Raw genomic sequence first — 19,949 nt, 5'->3', positions numbered from 1 at the left:
CTCGTGGAGCTAGTAGGAGTGGTTAATCTGATATTGACAGTTTTTGGCTGATATTGGAAGTTGCACCCTTAGCTAAAATCACAGCATAGTAGGGGCCTCTATATCTTACCAGTATCTCAGAGCCACATTTCAAGTTCTTTATCCCTTCTTTCCATAGAAAGAAATACTTACTTTTTTTTGAATTATTGCTAAATTTGATAACCCACTGATCCAGATAAAAATAGCCAGGCCTATTCTTTGTTAACCTTGGATCTGTCTAAATATTAGTCCCAGTGATTGATGCAAATCGGTGCTGATACACCCAGCTTCATCATGCTCTCCAAGTTGTATGAGGAATTGTTTGTTTCAAATATTAAAGTCGCAGCTTAAAGGATGTAATATCAATATATTAAACATTATGTACTAACATCACAGCATAGGGTCAAGATCTGTTTCTGCTATGCATTCATATCATTCTAAAATATTTTGCATTTTCTAGTTTTCTGCCGTGTAGCTGTTGGGAAATGTTGTGAAACCAGTTCCAACTATATCTATTGAATCTTATGTAATTACTGTAAAAATAGTTATTTTAAAAATCTATGTTTCAATCTGTAAAGTGTATCCACAGTAACGTGTGTTAATATTTGCGGGATTACTGGGCTTTACTGGCTGGGCCAGCATTTATTGCACTTTTCTAAATGCCCTGAGAAGATTGTGGTGAGCTGCCTTCTTGACCTGCTGTACTCCATATGGTGTAGATATACTCACAGTGTAAGAGTTCCAGGATTCTGACTCTGTGACACTGAAGGACACAATATATTTTCAATTCAGAATGGTGTTTGGCTTGGATGGGAACTTCCAGATGATGGGGTTCCAATGTATCTGTTGCCCTGGCCATTCTAGATAGTAGTTGTGGGTTTGGAAGATGCTGTCTAATGAGACTCAGTGAGTTCCTGCTATGCATTTTGTAGATGGTACATACTGTTGCTACTATGCATCAGTGTTGGAGGGAGAGAATGTTTGTGGATGGGGTGCTAATCAAGTGGACTGCTTTGTCATGGATGCTGTTAAGCTTCTTGAGTGTTGTTGAAGTTGCACTCATCCAGGCAAGGGGAGAGCATTCCATCATATTCCGAATTTGTGCTATTTAGATGATGGATAGACTTTGGGACTCGGGAGGTGAGTTACTCACTGCACGATTCCTAACCCCTGACCTGCTCTTGTAGCCATATATTTATATGGTTAGTCTAGTTCAGTTTCTGGTCAATGGTAACCCCCAGGATCTTCATAGTGGGGGATTCAGCAGTGGCAATGCCATTGAATGTCAAGGAATGATGGGTAGATTCTCTCTTGTTGGAGATGCTCATTGCCTAGCACTTGGATGGCACGAATGTTACTTGCCATTTGTCAACCCAAACCTGAATATTGTCCAAATCTTGCTGCATTTGGGCATGGATTGCCTCAGTGTCTGAGGAGTTCCAAATGGTCCTGAACATTGTGCAGTTGTCAGTGAATATCCCCACTTCTAATCTTATGATGGAAGGAAGATCATTGATGAAAGCAGCTGAAGACGGTTGGGTTAGGACACTACCCTGAGAAACACCTGCAGTGATTTCCTGGAGCTGAGATGATTGACCTCCAACAACCACAACCATCTTCCTCTCTGCTAAGAATGGCTTCAACCAATGGTGAGTTTTCCCCTTGATTCCCATTGACTCCAGTTTTGCTAGGGCTCCTCGGTGCCATTCTTGGTCAAATGCTGTCTTGATGTCAAGTCCTGTTAGTAGTGCAATTACCTGCATTCTCCTCCATTGTCATGCAGGGAGGAAAGTTGCCACTCCTAACCTGACTGAGACATACAGATAAACAAATTGCTTCCCTGAGAAAATGGATGAAAAATCACAGCTATTCATCAGGGTTTTCATGTGTACCACCCTCTGGTTGGTTACAGAGTACCAGAGACCTGAGAGTAAATGATGTACCAGTCTTCATTAACAGAGAGGATTTAAAGGAATAAAAACATCCACAGGTTTACAGATATGAGTGTTACATGATTAAGATCCATTAGAGCACTATTATTTGCTCCTAATAAATCCACAATTTTGTGCGAACTACACACAGTAAACACACACACACATCCATTTGCCTGAAAGGTAGTTGTTAAAAATCATTTTTTAAAGTCACAAATCCCTTCAACATGGCAGATATAGATGTACTTCCAGAAAAAAAGCATTCTCAATGTTGTAATTGTTGATTTACTGCTGCACATATTTGGGAGGCCAGATAGGATTCCTCAGATTTCCATAATCCATGGCTGTGTATCACTTTGTGTTAATTTGAAGTGGGTTCAATTTTAATGTCAGAAATACTTTTGAAAATTGCCTGAGTGTAACTAGTACCAGATGGGAGTCTGGTATTGATTTTGAGTGCAGTGCATATTTTGGAAATAATTAAAAATAGAGATTAAGAATGGAACACTGGTTGGAGTCACTAATCTTTCTGAGCTAAGCAGCATTGTCTGGTGATGCGACCTCACAGTAACAGCAGCGACGCCTTTCCCAGCAAGCATGGAAGTTGCCATGGTAGCAGTCTGTCAGAGTGAGCCACAAAGATCACAAACTGTTCTATGTGACTGATCAGATCACAGGGAATGCAAACAGCTTCCATGTGTACAGTAACTAGGGATTGGGGTAGGGAGAATCATTTTAACAGATATAAAGTTGTGTGATGGCGGTAAATGAAAGAAAGATGGATCAGAGTAGTGTGTTTCTGAAGTGTGTTGGAGGCTTTCAATGGCATCAATCGAAGGAATTGTAAAGCAGCTGAAGTCTGTTCTTTTTATGTTTGAGGGGGCATTAGGGAAAAAAGAATAGAGCTAAATGGAATCCTTTTATCAGATATTGTGGGGGAGGGTGCAGAACAGAGAGGGGGAATAGTAATGTGAGAGAAGATGTATTGACCCACCACAGGCAGACATCTCAATGATTTTGTGCTTATTCAGCTTGAAGCATCAAAAAAATTACATTTCTATCAGATGTACACTGCTGTTGCGGTGGTAATTTTACATAATACATATTAGTCCAAATTCAATGCCAGTTCTTTCTTTACAGCTGCCACATTAATACTTTTTTCCTCTTGCTGCAATGGTCCGTTAAACAGTGTTAGATCACAGGGCATTCAATCAAGAAAGGAAACTTGCGAAAGTGTGTAAATATATTTTGTTTGCTTCAGATACAATTTTACAAGAATCCACATTGACAGATTTACTTGTCATGGTGGTGTATATTTTTGAATCTTATTGATAAGAAATCTTATCCCAGCGTGTTTACCACAGGCATTTGGCTTTACAAAACCAGTCAAAATAGCAAGGAATCAATGACTGTGTTGAATGGCAAAACAGGAGTAAGGGGCTGAATGGCCTATTCCTGTTCCTGGTTCATATATCTGTATATAACTCTAAGAAAATAGAGGGGATATTCTGAAAGAAAGCAAAGTTTAAAAATGAGAAACAGTTTAATAAACAGTGTAGAATTCAAAGAGTTAGCTCCAAAAATTAAAATTAATAATCCAATTTGGGTATCACAAAGATTGCTTAAAGAGAATAACAGACTTAGATTGGATGTAAAACTTCAACTGTGTTTAGTAGGTTGGTAGTGATTGCTTTAACTAGAAAAATTAGAATATAAAATAGGATAGGCATTATTGAAAAACAGTTTGGCGTATTGAGCAGTTCTTCATACAAGCAGATTAGGATTCAAAATAGGTCACATTTAGCGCACTATTCATTAACAGCCATGGATAATCTTGTTAGTTTGTGGCAGGCATTAAAAAAAATAAAAATTGCACAACTCTATTGTTGGCTTGAACTCATTGTTTTGTGAGTTATTTAAGTAGATATTCAGTCGTTGTGTGCCAGATGTACCACAGCAACTATGCCTGTAAGGGCTTCACATGCTTATCCCACTGATTTAACTCAGTGATTGTGGGCCTTTAAGAGTGCTGATTGATGATTTACAGCAAAGCAGCAAATCTCATCGCAGATGACTGCTGCATCCCGATCCCGGCAGCCTTTGCACGATTTGCTGCAGTCTCCTAGCACAGAGCAAGAAATATGTACTAAATAAAGATTGATTTTGTTTCAATTCTGCTGGGTCTTCCCCAGCCTGTGAAACACTGCTTGTTGCTGACCTAGAAATGTTATTGCTATAGTAGATAATAGGGTCACCAGTTTACTGTTTCCATTGTTTTTTTATCCTTTCTCTATTCTACACATGGAGCATCACTACGTGCAGCAAGACATGTCCTTGCTCTAAGAATGGCACTATTATGGTAGGATTATACTTCAGATAGTAAACTGCATGTCATTGCCTGAAAAATATTAAATTCCACAATGACTGGAAGCAAGATTTTTGGACTAACAGCTATCTAAAAGAGTACAACAGCAAGTCTTATCAAATTGTTTGATGAATGTAGAGTATTGGTCTCTTCCTTGAATGATATATGTTCCTGTGAAATTATGGGTAGGTCCGGACTAATATTAGTGAATAATAAATCGCTGCTGGCTCTCCAGTGCAGTTCCTGCACATTATTTTGCATGGAGGGAGGCCAGAAAGGGGTAACTGGGAATAGAGAGTAGCTCAGTATGTTTCTGTGTCTGATTCTGAATCAGCTTGTGAATCAATTTGTCTGTTGTTATAGTCGGAAATAGATTTGTTTTACTTTGTCTTAAGTATTAAATGAGAACTTGTCTTGTGATCCTTACTGTGGTTATTTAATTTCTTCACTACATAATATTCAAGTGATGCCATTTTTTAATACTTCTGCGCAGCCTCAATAATAACTTACTAATGCCGTTTCATTGGCATGTGTAGTCTTCAGAAGACAATGAATTAAATTCCAAATCAATGTGAGCCTGGAGGCAAATGCACATATTGCTTAGTTTCACTTTCCAGTTGCCAGTTTCAAGTTAATGATGAAGGGCCAACAGGTGACAGATGAAAACAATTAATTTAGTATAACCTATTTTCAAAAATAAATCCAGAAACTCTTTTAAATGTTGGTTTCCATGGAAATGAACAAAATCCTTGTCTTAAAAAAGACAGTAATAAGGCGCTGTCTTTAAAAATCTGTCTTCAATGTGAAATTAATTTATTAACTTAATTACTAAAATTATTAAACAGAATTTTAAGATGCATTGGCAGGAATTGAAAATTAAAGTTTTAAGGTCCTCTTCCTTAAAAGCGGCAGAAGAATATTTTCCTTCATTTGCTAATTTTATCAAAAAGCAAGCAAGCGGAAGGTGATTTTATAATCATCACTAAAATTGGGGAATGGAGGAAAATGCAACAATTAGTCTCTGAGAGGCACAAAATATTTGATGTTTGATATTTGAACTATTTTGGTTCAATGATCAGAGTGTGAAGCGAAACAGGACAGCACCAATAATTCTGAAACTAATCATAAAAGAAAGTAATTGCATTTATATAGAGTTTGTCATATCCATAGGCCATCTCAAAGTGCTTCACGATCAATTAAGTATTTACAAAAATAAATCTATCTGCTGATTTACAAAGACAAGGTCCCAAGATCAGCAATGAGATAAATAACCAATAGATGTTGCTTCAGAAATAAATATTAATCAGGAATCAGGAGAACTCTTTTAAAAAGTATAAAGTTTACATCCACCTGAAAGGGCAAACAGGAATTTGGTTTATTGCCTTGTCTGAAAGATTGAAAGATGGCATCTCTCGCATTGTAGCATTACTTAAGGCAGGGGTTCCAAACTGAAGGTTTTGATCCCCAGTAGGGTTGTGGGATGAGATTGGGGATTGTGAGCTCTGAGGAGGCAATGTCAGTCATGGAGCACAGACTGAATTTTCACAGCTGTGAGGCACCTTTTATTGCTGGGTTTTAAAATTAAAATCTGATAGTGGGTGCGGCTTAATCAACTGTTCTATAATCACGGGTTGGAAAAAGGTGGGCCTTTGCTTTTCTTCAGTGCAAAATCAGAAGTTTTAACCCTCCTCCTCCTTGGTGAACAAATGTTATGCTGCCCCCCACCCCGCAAACAATATTCTAACTCTCCCCCAATTTTCATTCTGGGGTGACAAATTCTGAGGCATCAAAATGTGTCACATTGGGAAATGCACTAACATAAAGAGTGCACTGGAACGTCAGTCAAGCTTATATACTCAAGTTTCTGGAGTGGTGTTTGAGCCCATGATCCTCTGATTCAGAGTACTACCAGAGCTGAGAGTCATGCCTGGGAAGTTGGCATATTACATTTGGAGAATCTACAGTGTGACTGTCATCACCTTGAAATTATTTAAGATTTTAAAATGTCAGAATCGGGTATATACTAAGACTTCCTTTGGAAAGAATGTCTAAGATCCAGGGCCAAAGGACAATTTATAATCTGAGCTAAATAAACAAAGAATTTCTTCCAATTTATGGTGGTTGATAAAATTTAATCAACTTAATTTAGTGAAGCTCTGTGTTTATTGAGTACAGGATTTTAAAAAAGAACTGGAAAGATTTCTGTTATGGGATAATGTAAATAGTATTGGTTTCTTTGGAAGGATTGGTTACTGTGTTTGCACTTGGGAGATCCAAGTGAGTGAAGATAAAGCAGCCTCCTGTTAGATCAATGCAAGAAAGCAAAATATTGCAGAAGCTGGAGTTTGGAAGAAAAAAATTTCAATGACTTGAAACAGTTGTGGGATTTTTCTCCCTCTCCACGGCATGTTTGGAGGCAGTGGGTGTGCCACTTGGCGGAATCTTATGGATCTGCTATTGTTAATGGGATTTCCCACTGAATATACTCCCCCCTCCAGGAAACCTGCAGCAGGGATGTGCCGTCAGTAGGATCGCAAGATCCCACTATCATGAAGGGCAGCAAGATTGTATTCTGCCTAGAAGGAAAAGGAACAGAAAATGTTCATTGTTCTTTGTGTAGTTCCAAACCATCACCTGGAAAGGTGGTAGAGGTGGGCTGCCTCACATCCTTCAAAAAGTATCTGAATGAGCATTTGACACTCCATAACATTCAGGGCTATGGGCCAAATGCTGACAGATGGTATTAGGCGGGAGTTTAGGTGTTTCTAATGTGTCAGTGCGGACTCAATGGGCCAAAGGGCCTGTTCTGTACTGTATGATTCTATGATATTTATGTAGGTTTATGTCTATAAGCCTCAGCAGTTACATTAACACATCTTCCTGCAATTGCAAAAAAGCAGAATTGAGTGAAATCAGTGAGTGCAGAATAATTAATTCTACCACTGAGTGGAATTGTGCAGGAAAGATATTACACGACTGGTTTCCTGTAACATACCCAAGGGCTCTGAGCTCAAGTTAAATCAAATCTCTTTTAATTAAATAAGAGATAGAAACAGAGTTAACATTTCAAGTTGATAATCTTTCATAAGAACTAGGAAAGGTTGGAGATGTGAACGGTTTGGACAACAGGTGGGGGGTTTTGACAAGGACAAATGGAAGGTCCGCTATAAGGCAGAAGACAGGAAAGGTTAAACGACAGATGAGTTAGCCATGCAGGGCCAAGGGGCAAGAAAAGAAACAAAAATATGCTGAGGTCAGCTGTGCTACTGTTTGAAAGCAAAAATAAGAGAGGCAAAGAAAAGGAAATAAAATGAACAGAGTTAAAGGTCTAAAATTATTGAACTCAATGTTGAGTCCAGAAGGCTGTTAAGTGCCTCATTCAAAGATGAGATGCTATTCCTCAAGCTTCCATTCAGCTTCACTGGAACAGTGCAGCAGACCATGGACAGAGATATCAGTGCAACAGCAAGGTGGAGACTTAAAATGACAGGCCACTGGAAGCTTGGCATCATTCTCGCAAAATGAGCAAAGGTGTTCCACAAGCAGTCACCCAACTTTTTTAGTCTCCACTATGTTCTATTGTGAATAGCAAATACAGCAGACTAAGTTGAAGGAAGTAAATAGCTGTTTCATCTGGAAGAGATGCTTGGGAGCTTAGATGGTGAGGAGAGAAGAAGTAACAAGGCAACTGTTACATCTCCTGTATTTACTTGGAAAGGTGTTGCGGAAAGGGGATGTTGGGTGTGATTGAGGACTCGATGAGGGTACCATGGAGGGAATGGCCCCTTGGAAATGCCAAAAGAGGAGGGGAGGGGCAGGTGTTTGTTGGTGGCAATGGCAGAAAATGAACAGTGGAATATGGTGGCTGGAAGGTGAGGGGAAGGTAAGCCCTATTGTGGTTCTGAGATGAAGGGGGAGGGGTGAAAGCAGAAATGTGATGGACATAGTCAAGGACTAAGTTAGGAATTTTGTAACGATCCAGACAGATGCTGTCACATTGCAGATCAGAAGAGTTGTGGAAGATGGTGTCATTGTAACAGTTGTGATGGAAATGGAGAAACTGGGAGAATGAAATCGAGTCCTTACAGAATCTAGGGTGTGAAGAAGTGTAGTTGAGATAGCTGTGGAAGTCAGAGGACTAATAGTGAATATTAGTTGGTACACTATTGCTAGAAACGGAGACAGAGAAGTTAAAAAAGGGAAGAGTTGAGATGGACCACATGAAACTGAAGAGGGGTGGAAAATGGAAGCAAAGTTGATGACATTGATGTTTCATATAACGGGAGCTTTTAAAGGACAACTCTTGGTGTCCAACCTAACAAACACACAAACCTATTGGGCCAAATAGCCTTTTGTTTAGTCTTAAATGGACTTATGTCATATTCTACACTATCCAGAGTAATAGCTTACTGTTTGCCATATCCAGTGTTTATTGTACTAAATTCTAATGGCATGTCACTTAGTTTCTCTGCTGTTTATGACACTTTTAGCAGTACTTTGGTTAGCTGCTGGTTGTGGTAGTCTGACAACGGTGACTCCAATGATCTTCTCTCGCCTTTGTTAATCTATTACATAGTCACATGTCAGACAATTGTTTCAAAAAATCCTATCACACTGTTTTTACATTTTATCTGTTGATAGAAGATTAACTTGAAGTCGTGACAAGGTTTGTAAACAAATAAGCTGCAAGTGAACTTTGTTTTATATTTTAGAAGTTAATTTCTATTGTTTTCTTTACCCTTTCTTTCAGTGTGCTGGATGAGGGCAAACTGGACCCATATGTCAGTGCATTAGGATGGCCAGTGACGGCTCGAACATTACCAGTCCTGTGGTACGCCAGATTGACAAACAGTTTCTGATCTGCAGCATCTGTCTGGATCGTTACAAAATTCCTAAAGTCCTTCCTTGTTTACACACCTTTTGTGAGAGGTAGGTGACTTCCTTCCTAACTTGACTGAAAAATTTCCTCAAAGGCTATACTTCATTACATTATGCATTACACTGAAAAAAATTTGAGAGTAAGGTGCTGTTTTAATGCTGCTGTGTCCCTTTCTGTAGATGGCTATAACTTGTCTACAAATGATCAAAATCAGAGATTTAGGTTTTTGCTTTTGAAGCAGTGAATTTATTAGAACCTGACTGGTAGCTGTGGAAGTCAGAGGACTAATAGTGAATATTTGTCGATACACTATTGCCAGAAATGGAGACAGAGAAGATAAAGAAGGGAAGGGAAGAGTTGAGATGGATCACGTGAAACTGAAGAGGGGTGGAAATTGGAAGCAAAGTTGACAACATTAATGTTTCCTATAACAGGACAGCTTTTAAAGAACAACGCTTGGTCCAACCTAACAAACACACAAACTTATTGCATCAAATGGCCTTTTGTTCTCTAGTCTTATATAGACTTATGCCATATTCTACATTATCCAGAATTATAGCTTACTGTTTGCCATATACAGTGTTTATTGTATTAAATTCTGATGGTATATCACTTAGTTTCTGAATTTATAAGAACCTGACATTGATGTGAAGTCTTTACTATGGCACAAAACATCTCGACTGAATTAATTAACAAGATGAATGTAATGCAGTGTTCAGGGTAATGAAAGCTTCATCTTCATTTCATGAATGAACATTTGTGGCTCTTGAATCTCTTGTTTCCTCCATTAAATTGGTTCAATACAAGGTGTCAGATATCCGTCTGGAGTCTGGGTTCCAGGAAAAAAAGGATGTGGCTAAACATATCCTTTTTCACAGTTCTGCTAACATCAACACAGATTTATTGACAATGAACACTAGGTCAATTTCTTGTGAGTACTTCATTCGTAAAATGAGATTTTATTTTACAACATGTATTCCAGTAACCTGTACAATGTACACTGGCTTACTCAATGCCAGCTAAAGTTCCTCAACACTACCAAAATGTTAATACTTTTACTAAACTGTGAACTACTAAATCATAGTGCAGAGTTACTGCCAATAATGCTCCTCTTGCAGTATTGTATCACTGAGTCCTACCCAGTGACAGGCTGTTTCTGAAAGACTGGAATATAGACACATAGAAGAATTGCTACAAGATTTGATGACTTGCATTATAATTTACATTTATTGTAAAGCTGTACTTTATTTTAAAAGACCAAGTTTTCAAATCTAGATTGTCAAAATTATTAAGTATAGTGCAATTTTAAAAAATCAATATAGAAATATAGCAGTGCTTGCTGACAGGACTATTGGCTTGAATCCTTGTTGCCATGATCTACTCTATAGTTTTATAGCACCACGTTTTCATGGGCCAATATTAGACTGAAAATTTCATGACCATTTTGAGGTTTAACCAAAAAGGTTTATTGTGCTTCTGATAACTAGCAGCTCTGAGAAGTATGAGTGACCCGTGAATACAATGACTGCAGTAAAGTTACCAACCTGCCCATGGAACAAAGTCTGCAACTAATCAAGTGATGGCTTTATAGATTTGATTTGATTTATTATTATCATATGTATTGGGATACAGTGAAAAGTATTGTTTTTTGCGTGCTATTCAGACAAAGTATACCATTCATAGAGTATATAGGGGAGTAGGAAAGGAGAGAGTGCAGAATGTAGTGTTACAGTCATAGCTAAGGCGTAGAGAAAGGTCAGCTTAATATATAGTAGGTCCATTCAAAAGTCTAATGGTGGCAGGGAAGAAGCTGTTCTTGAGTCGATTGCTATGTAACCTCAGACTTTTGTATCTTTTTCCCAGCGGAAGGTGGAAGAGAGTATGTCTGGGGTGGAAGGTGCATAAAGTCATAAATAATGCAGAAAAGGTAAATATGGAAAACACTGCAAAGTGAACTGTAATAAGGAGGACAAGGGGACAGAAGTTTAAACTACTGGAAGGTAAACTGGGATTGGATGTCAGGAAGTTCTTCATAACGTGAATTGTTAGGATGTGAATGGACTACTGCTTAGGATAGTGGAATTGAAAATCCTGGAATCCTTTAAGGAACAACTGAATGCCTTGGAGGAAGGATGTGATGTAGGATTTCCTGGATAGGTGATTTAAGATGGTCTGAATGGCTTTCCTTCTTGTGTTCCTGTGCAGAACACAAAAGCAAAGGTAATAATGTAATTAGAAGTTACTGACTGATATTGCTGAAAAGGTACCCATGTGACACTACATACTTTACACCAAAGCATGCCAGCTGTAGCTGAAATGCACTGAGTTTGACTAACTGAACCCTTGTGTTGCCTGAGTCATACCTTTTGGGAACAAATCACATTCAGAGATAATGGTATGATTTATACATGAAGCTAGAAATTCATGTATAACCATTGTACGGTAAGGCCTGAAGCACCCTGATACTTAGCCTTCGGCCTCACTTACATTGAGCACCAAACTGCCAATAGCAACAGGCAGCTGGGTGACAAGTGCGATTGATGATTTGCCTGTTTTTCATGTCGCAACAGCTCTTGGGTAAGTGAAGAAGTTTTTTTTCATGTTTTTTTAATTTTGTTTTTATTCCAATTCAATCAAATCAAGTCCAACTCAGAGTCTGAACAAGTTGAGACATTCCCGATCCAAGCTGACAAGACAGGGCTCTCACCTCCTGTCTTGGGTTTGATCTACATCATCCAAGCTGATTGGAGCAAGCATAGCTCCTCCTCTAAGGCTTGATCTCATTTGCATCTTAGTCAAAAGGTCGAGATGCCGCTTTTAAAAATTACTTCAAACAAAGCTAAAACGTAACCTAATGACTTCAACCAAGCACAGCATGTTGATACTACACTTGATCTTAGCCAAAAGGCCGATAAGTGAAGTAGTGGACTGGGAAGGGAGATAATCAGGAGGGCACACTAAGTTGAATATGGAGTGGAACTGATTCCTGTTCCTTCTAGCTCCACACTGAGGTGAGTATGCTTTTGAAATATTATCTTATTATTTGCAGCACGGTCCTGCATGTAGACCTGGTCTTCCTGAGGCAGACCAATCTTGCAAAGAGGCTCTCATGTGTTGTTAGGCTCCTTATTTCCACATGCAAAGGGTTTAACACCTGTTTCAACACAAGTAGCAATAAGTGTTAGCTGAATAAATAATTTTACATTTGCGTGTGATATATTTTTACTAGCCAAATGTTTTTAAGATATGTGGGTGAGGATAGGATACAGAACAGCCATGATCTCATTGAATGGTTTGAGGAGCTGAATGGCTTCTTCCCATTACGATTTTCCAGCCTGGGCACTTCACACTGATTTATTCACTTTAACAACAGTGGCAGGCAAGGCACTTCTAGTTTGTAAAATGTGAGTACTTCCTCTCTGCCACATTAGGAAACCACCTGAAAAATGGACCCTGCATTTCACATAACAATGAAATATGGACAGCTTCACTTATCTAGAGACTCTGCTTATTTGCAGATAATTTTTGTATCAATGTAGCTGAAAGGTTAACATTATATGTAATTTTTAATATTGTATGTGATAATTTATCACCACTGTTCCCTCTAATTTCTCTTCGCTGTGTATGACCTATGTATACATGCCCATCTTAAAAATAATACTACTTGTGTATGAGCTGTTTGTCCACTGCGCGGTATATCCCAGAGCAGAGAAGGAATGTTAGCTATTACAACAGCTTACATTTATATAGCGCCTTTAATGTAACGAAACGTGCCAAGGCACTTTACAGGAGCATTATCCAACAAAGTACGACACGAGCCACAGAATGAGTTATGACATCATATAAACAAAAAACTTTGGTTAAAAAGGAGGGTCTTAAGAACGTGAATTAGAGAGAGAAAGGTGTAGGATAGGAATTTCAATGCTTGGATCCTACTGAACTGAGGGCATGGCCACCAGTGGTGCAGGGATTAAAACTGTGGAACCACAAGGCCAAAATTAGAGGAATGCAGATATCAAAAGAGGGTTTTGGGGCTGGAGGAGATTATAGAGGGAGGGAGAGGCAAAGTCAATGGGATTTGAATACAAGAAAGAGAATTTTAAAGTCAAGACATTGCTTTCTGAACTACATTGCAGCATAGAGTGATAGGGGAACAGGACTTGCTGCCAGTTATAACATGGGCAGAGTTTTGAAAGAGCTCATGTTTACAGAATAGACTGAGAGACCCGACAGGAGACCATTAGAATAACGATGCTTAGAGGTAACAAAGACACGATTGAGGTTTTCAACAGCAGGTGAACTGAGGTAGGGCAATGGGAGTTGGAAATAGATGGTCTTAGTGATGGCACGAATATGAGGTCAGAAGATAATCTGGGGATCAAACATTACACCAAGGTTGCAAATAAACTGGTTTAATCTTAGGCTGCTGCCAGGATGAGGGATGAAGTCAGAATACTTGAATTAACAAAAGGAAAATGATTTCAAAAATATTAGCAAGGCAACTGTTCTACAATGGCAAAGTTAAATTCCTATTTTTGTTGCACAGGGTTCTGAAGATTTTACTATTTTGGGTTTACATTCAAATGCATTTTGCCATTTTAATTACTTCCCCTGGTTTGTGGTAATTGAACCTGTCAAATGTCAGTTTTATTAGAGGGAATTATTGTCAATGATGTTCTGTGATTATAATTTCCACTAACATGGTAAATCAATGGCCTTGGTAATTAATACTGTTTCTTATTTATTTTAACATTTTAAACCTGAAGAAAAATAGGTTTATTTATTGGAGGAAATATTAGGACTCTATTATAACTTACTGAGATTTTTATAGCATACAGGCTGCTTCAAGAGCTCCTGCTCCAGGATCTGCTGTTTGGTAAATTGTCCATGTCTAAAAGTTGATTTAAAAGCTAGCCAATTAACAGAGAGGGATTAATGCACTGACTTGCAATTGATAATTGTATTCTCTTCAGTAGTGTCAGTAAAGCTCATTTTGACTGATAGCATCAGCAGGCTAAAAACACAGATTTATTTTTGCTTCAAACTTATGTAACTATATTTTACAAGGAAATCAGAGATGAAACATTATATATTTTCTTTCTATTTAATTCTAATGGCTAAGAACACAGAACAATAGCTCTGCTTTGAAATTGTTGTACACCAAGCAAAGTACTGTACTGTGCTGCATAAGCCAAAAAGAAACAATTCATAATTGTGAGTAGGGATCAGTAGAGATCTGAATTCCAAACTCAAACTGGGTCAATTCACATTGTGCCAGCTAATCCTTGAATCCTGTCATTAGAACACTTTTGAACCTTTTATATTTGAGGATGGGTTTCAAGATTTAGGCCAACAATTAGCTTTTTGGTTCTTTCAAACAGCTCGATCAAGAGTCTAATATTTGAAATGAATGCTTTCTATAATGTTGAGTTCAAAGAACACTAGTGAATTCATCAGTTGGCCCTTTTCCATTAAATGGACAAGTATGATTTGCAGGATCATTACTCAAGCTGCCTGTCTCTCCTGTCCATTCTGGGTGCTCATTTGTATATTTGAGGCATTGGACACTGCAGGAAATAGAGCTTTTAACATTCACGCAGAATAACATTATAATTTAATTTTCCAAATTTCTTCACATTTCAGTTTTTAAAAATCAATTACACCTTGCTAAAATAAAGGGGCACATGCAAATTTGTACACCTGTTGATGACACTGGAGCAACCAGTGCAATGTCTATAGATCAGTTGCAAGGTTGGTTGTCAATCTGCTAATCTAGTTTTACTTCAAGCTTGTGTTGTTTAATCAGACCACATTTTAGACTATTGTGGTAATGGTGCCCTTTAAGAAGAGTACTTGTGTTGCTGATTTTCAGTCAGGTGACACTGAATAATTCAATTAAAATAGGCATTTAGTTAGGTGTCTCTGAGCCGGCTGTTGCATGTAATCCTTTCTAATGTATCACTGTCTGAAGATTAGAGAAACGCACTTTTGATAACTATCTATTAATAGCAGAAAGCTACTGGTCAGGTTAAAATTGATTATCATATTATCATAAAAGGAATGTTACTTGTTTCTCAGTCCTAAGTGTAAGATCTTCCCTGTGTCTAGCTTTTCTTGTTTGAGATTAGTGGTTGACTGCATGTGATTATAATTGCGATCCCATAATTTGTTGCAATTTGCAAAACTATTCTCATTATTGGAAGAATTAATATTGAGAAAAGGTGCATCTTTCTGTCTCAATGAAGTGTGTTTTACCATCTTTATTGGTAATTTTGAAAGTGAAATTCCTCTCCAATGTCAATATTAATTTCAAAACTCCATCAAGGGAGTCAGATCACCATTGACTCTTTCTCTTCCTCAACAGGTGTCTGCAAAACTACATTCCTGCCTACAGTTTAACTCTTTCCTGCCCAATCTGCCGTCAGACTTCTATCTTACCTGAAAAGGGAGTTTCTGCATTACAGAATAATTTTTTCATTACAAACCTAATGGATGTTCTTCAGCGGACTCCAGACAACAACCGTGAGGACTCCTCCATTCTGGAGACTGTCACAGCGGTAGCAGCAGGGAAACCCCTTTCCTGCCCAAATCATGATGGAAATGTAAGTTAGTTTTGGCATTAAAGTGTGGTTCTACTCTGCTATAACTTTAATTAGGGTTCTTTGTTACCCTTGTCTGTCTTGATGCTGATCAGAATGAGATTTTACAAATTAGTTGCACCCATTATAAACTGAATGTGTTGTTCATGCAATTAGACTGGATTAGTAAGTGAGCAAGAGAAGTGAAGCAAAATGACAAGATCACCTGCTTTACAACTTGTAATAGCCATTTCCTGCAATACTCAAACGACATTTTAAAAAGTCAAATAAAAGGCTGCTAATCATGTTGTGACTAAGAAACATTATTAGACATACTTTCTTTACTGTCTAGTTTTCTCTATGAAGGCTATTTCATTTCCATAATATTCTCATTTCAGATATTTATACATGACAAGAATCAAAGACAAGCTTTATCCTGTTCTTTCCAAACACCCATGTACACTTTCTTTGAGCAGAGATTTCTGGACAGTGGTTGAAGCCTTGACTTCTGTTGTTTTTTCTCTCTCTCTCCTCCTCCTCCTTCTTGCCACCCCACCCCCTCTGGTGTTTTATTTCACTAACATTCATCCCCATGGTATAAACAATCCACATTATGCTTAACTTAGTAAGATGGAGGGTTATAGGTATGCCTAGTAGGTAGGGACATGTTCTGTGTAACTTGTGGGCCGAAGGGCCTATTTGTGCTGTAGTTTTTCTATATTTCTATGAATCCCCCATCTTGACTGCAGTGGTTAATCGCTCCCTCAACATGAAAACTAAAACTAAAAGTAGTTTATTTCCATTTGTCTGGTTCTATTCATATCTATATTGTTGCAGCTGTAGTGTAGCTTCTTTCTTTTATTGTTTTATGGGATGTGGCCATCACTGGCAATGCTAACATTTGTTACCTATCCCTGATTTCCCTTGCACAGTGTGCCTTGCTAGGCCATTGCAGAAGGTAGTTATGAGTCAACCTTATTGCTCTGGGTCTGGAATCATATATAGGCCAGAGCAGATAAGGATAGCAGATTTCCTTCCCTAAAATTACCTTTGTGAACTAGATGGGTTTTTACAACAATCAATGATAGTTTCATGGCCTTCATTAGTGAGATTAGCTTTCAATTTCAGATTATTAATTGAATTCAAATTCCATTGTAGGATTTGAATCCATGTCCTCAGAGCATTCGCTTGAGTCTGATTAACTAGTCCAGTTATATTAGCATCGCCCTGGAAATATCTTCTCTTCCTGCTGTGTTATCTCTGGCAACCTCAGGAAATTATCTTTGTTCTCCTCCTGTAGTCTTCTATGCACGGTCCCTTGGTGACATCATCTGAAATCACAAGTTTTTATCTGAACTCAGATGACACCCATCTGCACCTCCCCAGCACCCCTCTCACCTTATCCACTGTTCCCAAATTATCAAATAGCTTGTCTGACATCCAGTACTAGATGAGCAAAAATTTCCTCCAATTACGAGTCTTGGGCCATACTGCAAACCCTTCCCTAGTTATCAGCTCCATCCTACTTCCTGGTGACTGTCCGTGGTTGAACCAGTCTTGATGTCACAGTTCCCACCAAGAGGAGCCAACTGCACATTCACACTATCTCTATTATTTCCACTCTGCATTTGAACATACGAATTTTGCATTGTAGTAGGCCATTCAACCCTCAAGCCTGCTCCACTGATAAGATTATGGCTGGTCTGGTTAAAGACTGTGTACTTTCCTGTGTATTCCCTGTACCTGTTGGCTCCCTGGTCAATCAAGAATCTATCTAACTCAGCCTTAAAAATATTCAATGATATCCCAGCCTCCATTGTTTACTGATGAAGAGAATTCCTCTCATGTTTCTAAACTCCAATGGATACAGGCCCAACCTGTACAAAGTTTCTTCATCCCAGGAATCAGTTAAGTGAACCTTTTCTGCATTGCTCCCAATGTAATTAAATCTTCTTAAGTGAGACCAAAACATTACATAATACTCAAGGTATGATTGCACCAACGTCCTGTACTACTGTAGTAAAACTTTCCTACTTTTATATCCCATTCCCCTTGCAATTAATGACAACATTGTATTTGTCTTCCTAATTATTTGCTGTACCTGCATACTATATGATTTTATGATTCATGTACAAGGACACCCAGATTCTGTATAACTAAATTATGCAATCGCTCTCTATTTAAATACTTTGCTATTTTTCCTCTTCTTCCTGCCAAAGTACACAAGTTCACATTTTCCTACATTGTAACTGTAGATGCCAAAACATTGCCTACTCACTTCACCTTTTCCTTTCCAGACTCCTTATGTTCTTTTCACAATGTATTCTGCTGCCAATCTTTGTGTAGTCAGCACATTTAGTAACCATACATTCAGTCCCTACATCCAGGTCATTGACACTTTGTAAATAGCTGAGGCCCCGGCATTGATCCTCATGGCACTCCACTGGTTACATCATGTCAATCCAAAAAGTCCAACTTATCCCTACTCTCTTTCTTGTTAGCTGACCAATCTTATATCCATGCTAATACGTTGCCCCCTACAACAGAAGCTCTTATTTTGTGTAATAACCCTGTCAAATGCTTTTTGGAAATCCAATTACCCCCACATCCAGAAGTTCTCTTTTCTTTATGTTGTTTGTACTTCCACAAAGAGCTCTAATAAATTAGTCAAACGTATTAGCCAGAATTCTCTGGCTGTTCACTTCCTGCTGCTGCTGCAGAATTTGGCGCTCAGCCAAATCTCCATTCACTGCAGCAAGACCAGAGATTCCTACTGGCATGAACAGCTGGAAAATTTTGGCCATCATGTCTTTCACAAAACCATGTTGATTCTGCCTGATTGCATTAAGATAATTAAAGATTCTAGCATTTTCTAAAGACAGATGTAAGTTCCTGTTTTCTGTCTTTTTTTTCCTGAAGAATTATACTTGCTATTTTCCAATTGTAAAAAGGCCTTTCAAGAATCTAGGGAACATTAGAAAATTAAAACCTACGCAGCTACTATCTCTGGAGCCACTTGTCTTAAGCCCTTAGGATGAAGTCCATTAGGAGCTGGGGATTCTCAGCCTTCAGCTTCAGTACTGTTACCACGGTGCTTATAATTGTTTTAAGTTTCTTTCTGTCTTGCACCTCTTGATTCATAATTATTTCTGGGATGCTATGTGTGCTTTCTACAGTGAAAACCCACAAAATCATCCACTATTTTCTTATTTCCATTATTATTTCCCCAGAGTACCAATACTCACTTTAGTTATACTTTTAATTAAGGACCTGTAGAAATTTAGTATTTTTTTACGTTTCTGGTTAGCTTTCTCCCATACTCTAATTTCTCTTTTTATAAATATTGTTTAATTTCATAGTGCTTCTATGAAATGCCTTGGAATATTTTATTATGTTAGAGGCGCTAGATAAATGCAAGTCGTTCAAAGTATCACTGGTGAAGTTTTTTTCCACACATTGAATAATCTCAATGAGTTGAAAACCTTGAAATCACTTAAATCACCTATTCCAAAGCACCTTTAAGATGGCCTAAGTGGCTTTTTGTATTCATAATTATCAGGTTCATCAGGTTACTTGGCTGTCACAAATCTCATATGGGTAAGAGAACACAGAAGAAATGTTTTATTTGAGAATCTTCCCCTTTCCCAGAAGATATTTAATGCTTTTTCTAAAACTGTGCCTCAAATCTTTGATATGTTGCCTAAACAGTGACTATTCCTGTGAGAAATCACAGGGACTCAGTTTACTAACCACAAAAGAAACCATCTTTGCAAATGATTCTACGATTGATTAATTTACATTTATTAGAAACTTGTCAATTGATTGATGGGTGGGATCAAAGAAAAAATGCAGGTAGGCAGTATTTGTTGAAAAACAGATAAAAGTAGCGAGTTTATTCTTTGCTCCATTGTAGCTATAAATAAGCTGTGGGTCCTCTTCATAAAAATATAGACTACTGGTTATTTATCTTCATTCAATAATGGAACTATAGTGTCAAACAATTAGACAATTTTGCCTAATGATGGTTAATCTATTAAGGCAATTCTGAAAATGTACAATTTGTTTTAAGTTTTCATCAGGAGTTTGAAGAGACTGTGAATGTAGACATCTTAAGTTAGTGGGAGCAAATGAACCAAATGCAAAATCAGGTGCTTTAGAAAGTGCTACAATAATCAGTT

At 38.1% G+C, this 19,949-nt stretch overlaps 1 protein-coding gene across 11 annotated transcripts in view; it reads left to right on the top strand.

The window, feature by feature from the left end:
- LOC145345074 (tripartite motif-containing protein 2) overlaps positions 1-19,949 on the top strand; it is a 165,891-nt gene that overhangs the window by 118,561 nt on the left and 27,381 nt on the right. For 10 of the 11 annotated variants that reach the window (XM_080192652.1, XM_080192665.1, XM_080192676.1 and 7 more), the window contains 2 exons: positions 9,065-9,243; positions 15,558-15,795. In XM_080192652.1, the coding sequence (XP_080048778.1) occupies positions 9,110-9,243; positions 15,558-15,795 (372 nt within the window). In that variant the 5' untranslated portion in view covers positions 9,065-9,109. Of the gene's footprint in view, positions 1-4,191; positions 4,309-9,064; positions 9,244-15,557; positions 15,796-19,949 lie in introns of those variants that run through there. The other variant, XM_080192695.1, reaches the window with a different exon arrangement.

The sequence above is a fragment of the Carcharhinus amblyrhynchos genome, chromosome 1, assembly GCF_965287045.1.
Source record: "Carcharhinus amblyrhynchos chromosome 1, sCarAmb.v2.hapA, whole genome shotgun sequence".
NCBI lineage: Eukaryota > Metazoa > Chordata > Chondrichthyes > Carcharhiniformes > Carcharhinidae > Carcharhinus > Carcharhinus amblyrhynchos.
This window is presented reverse-complemented; position numbering and strand designations above follow the sequence as displayed.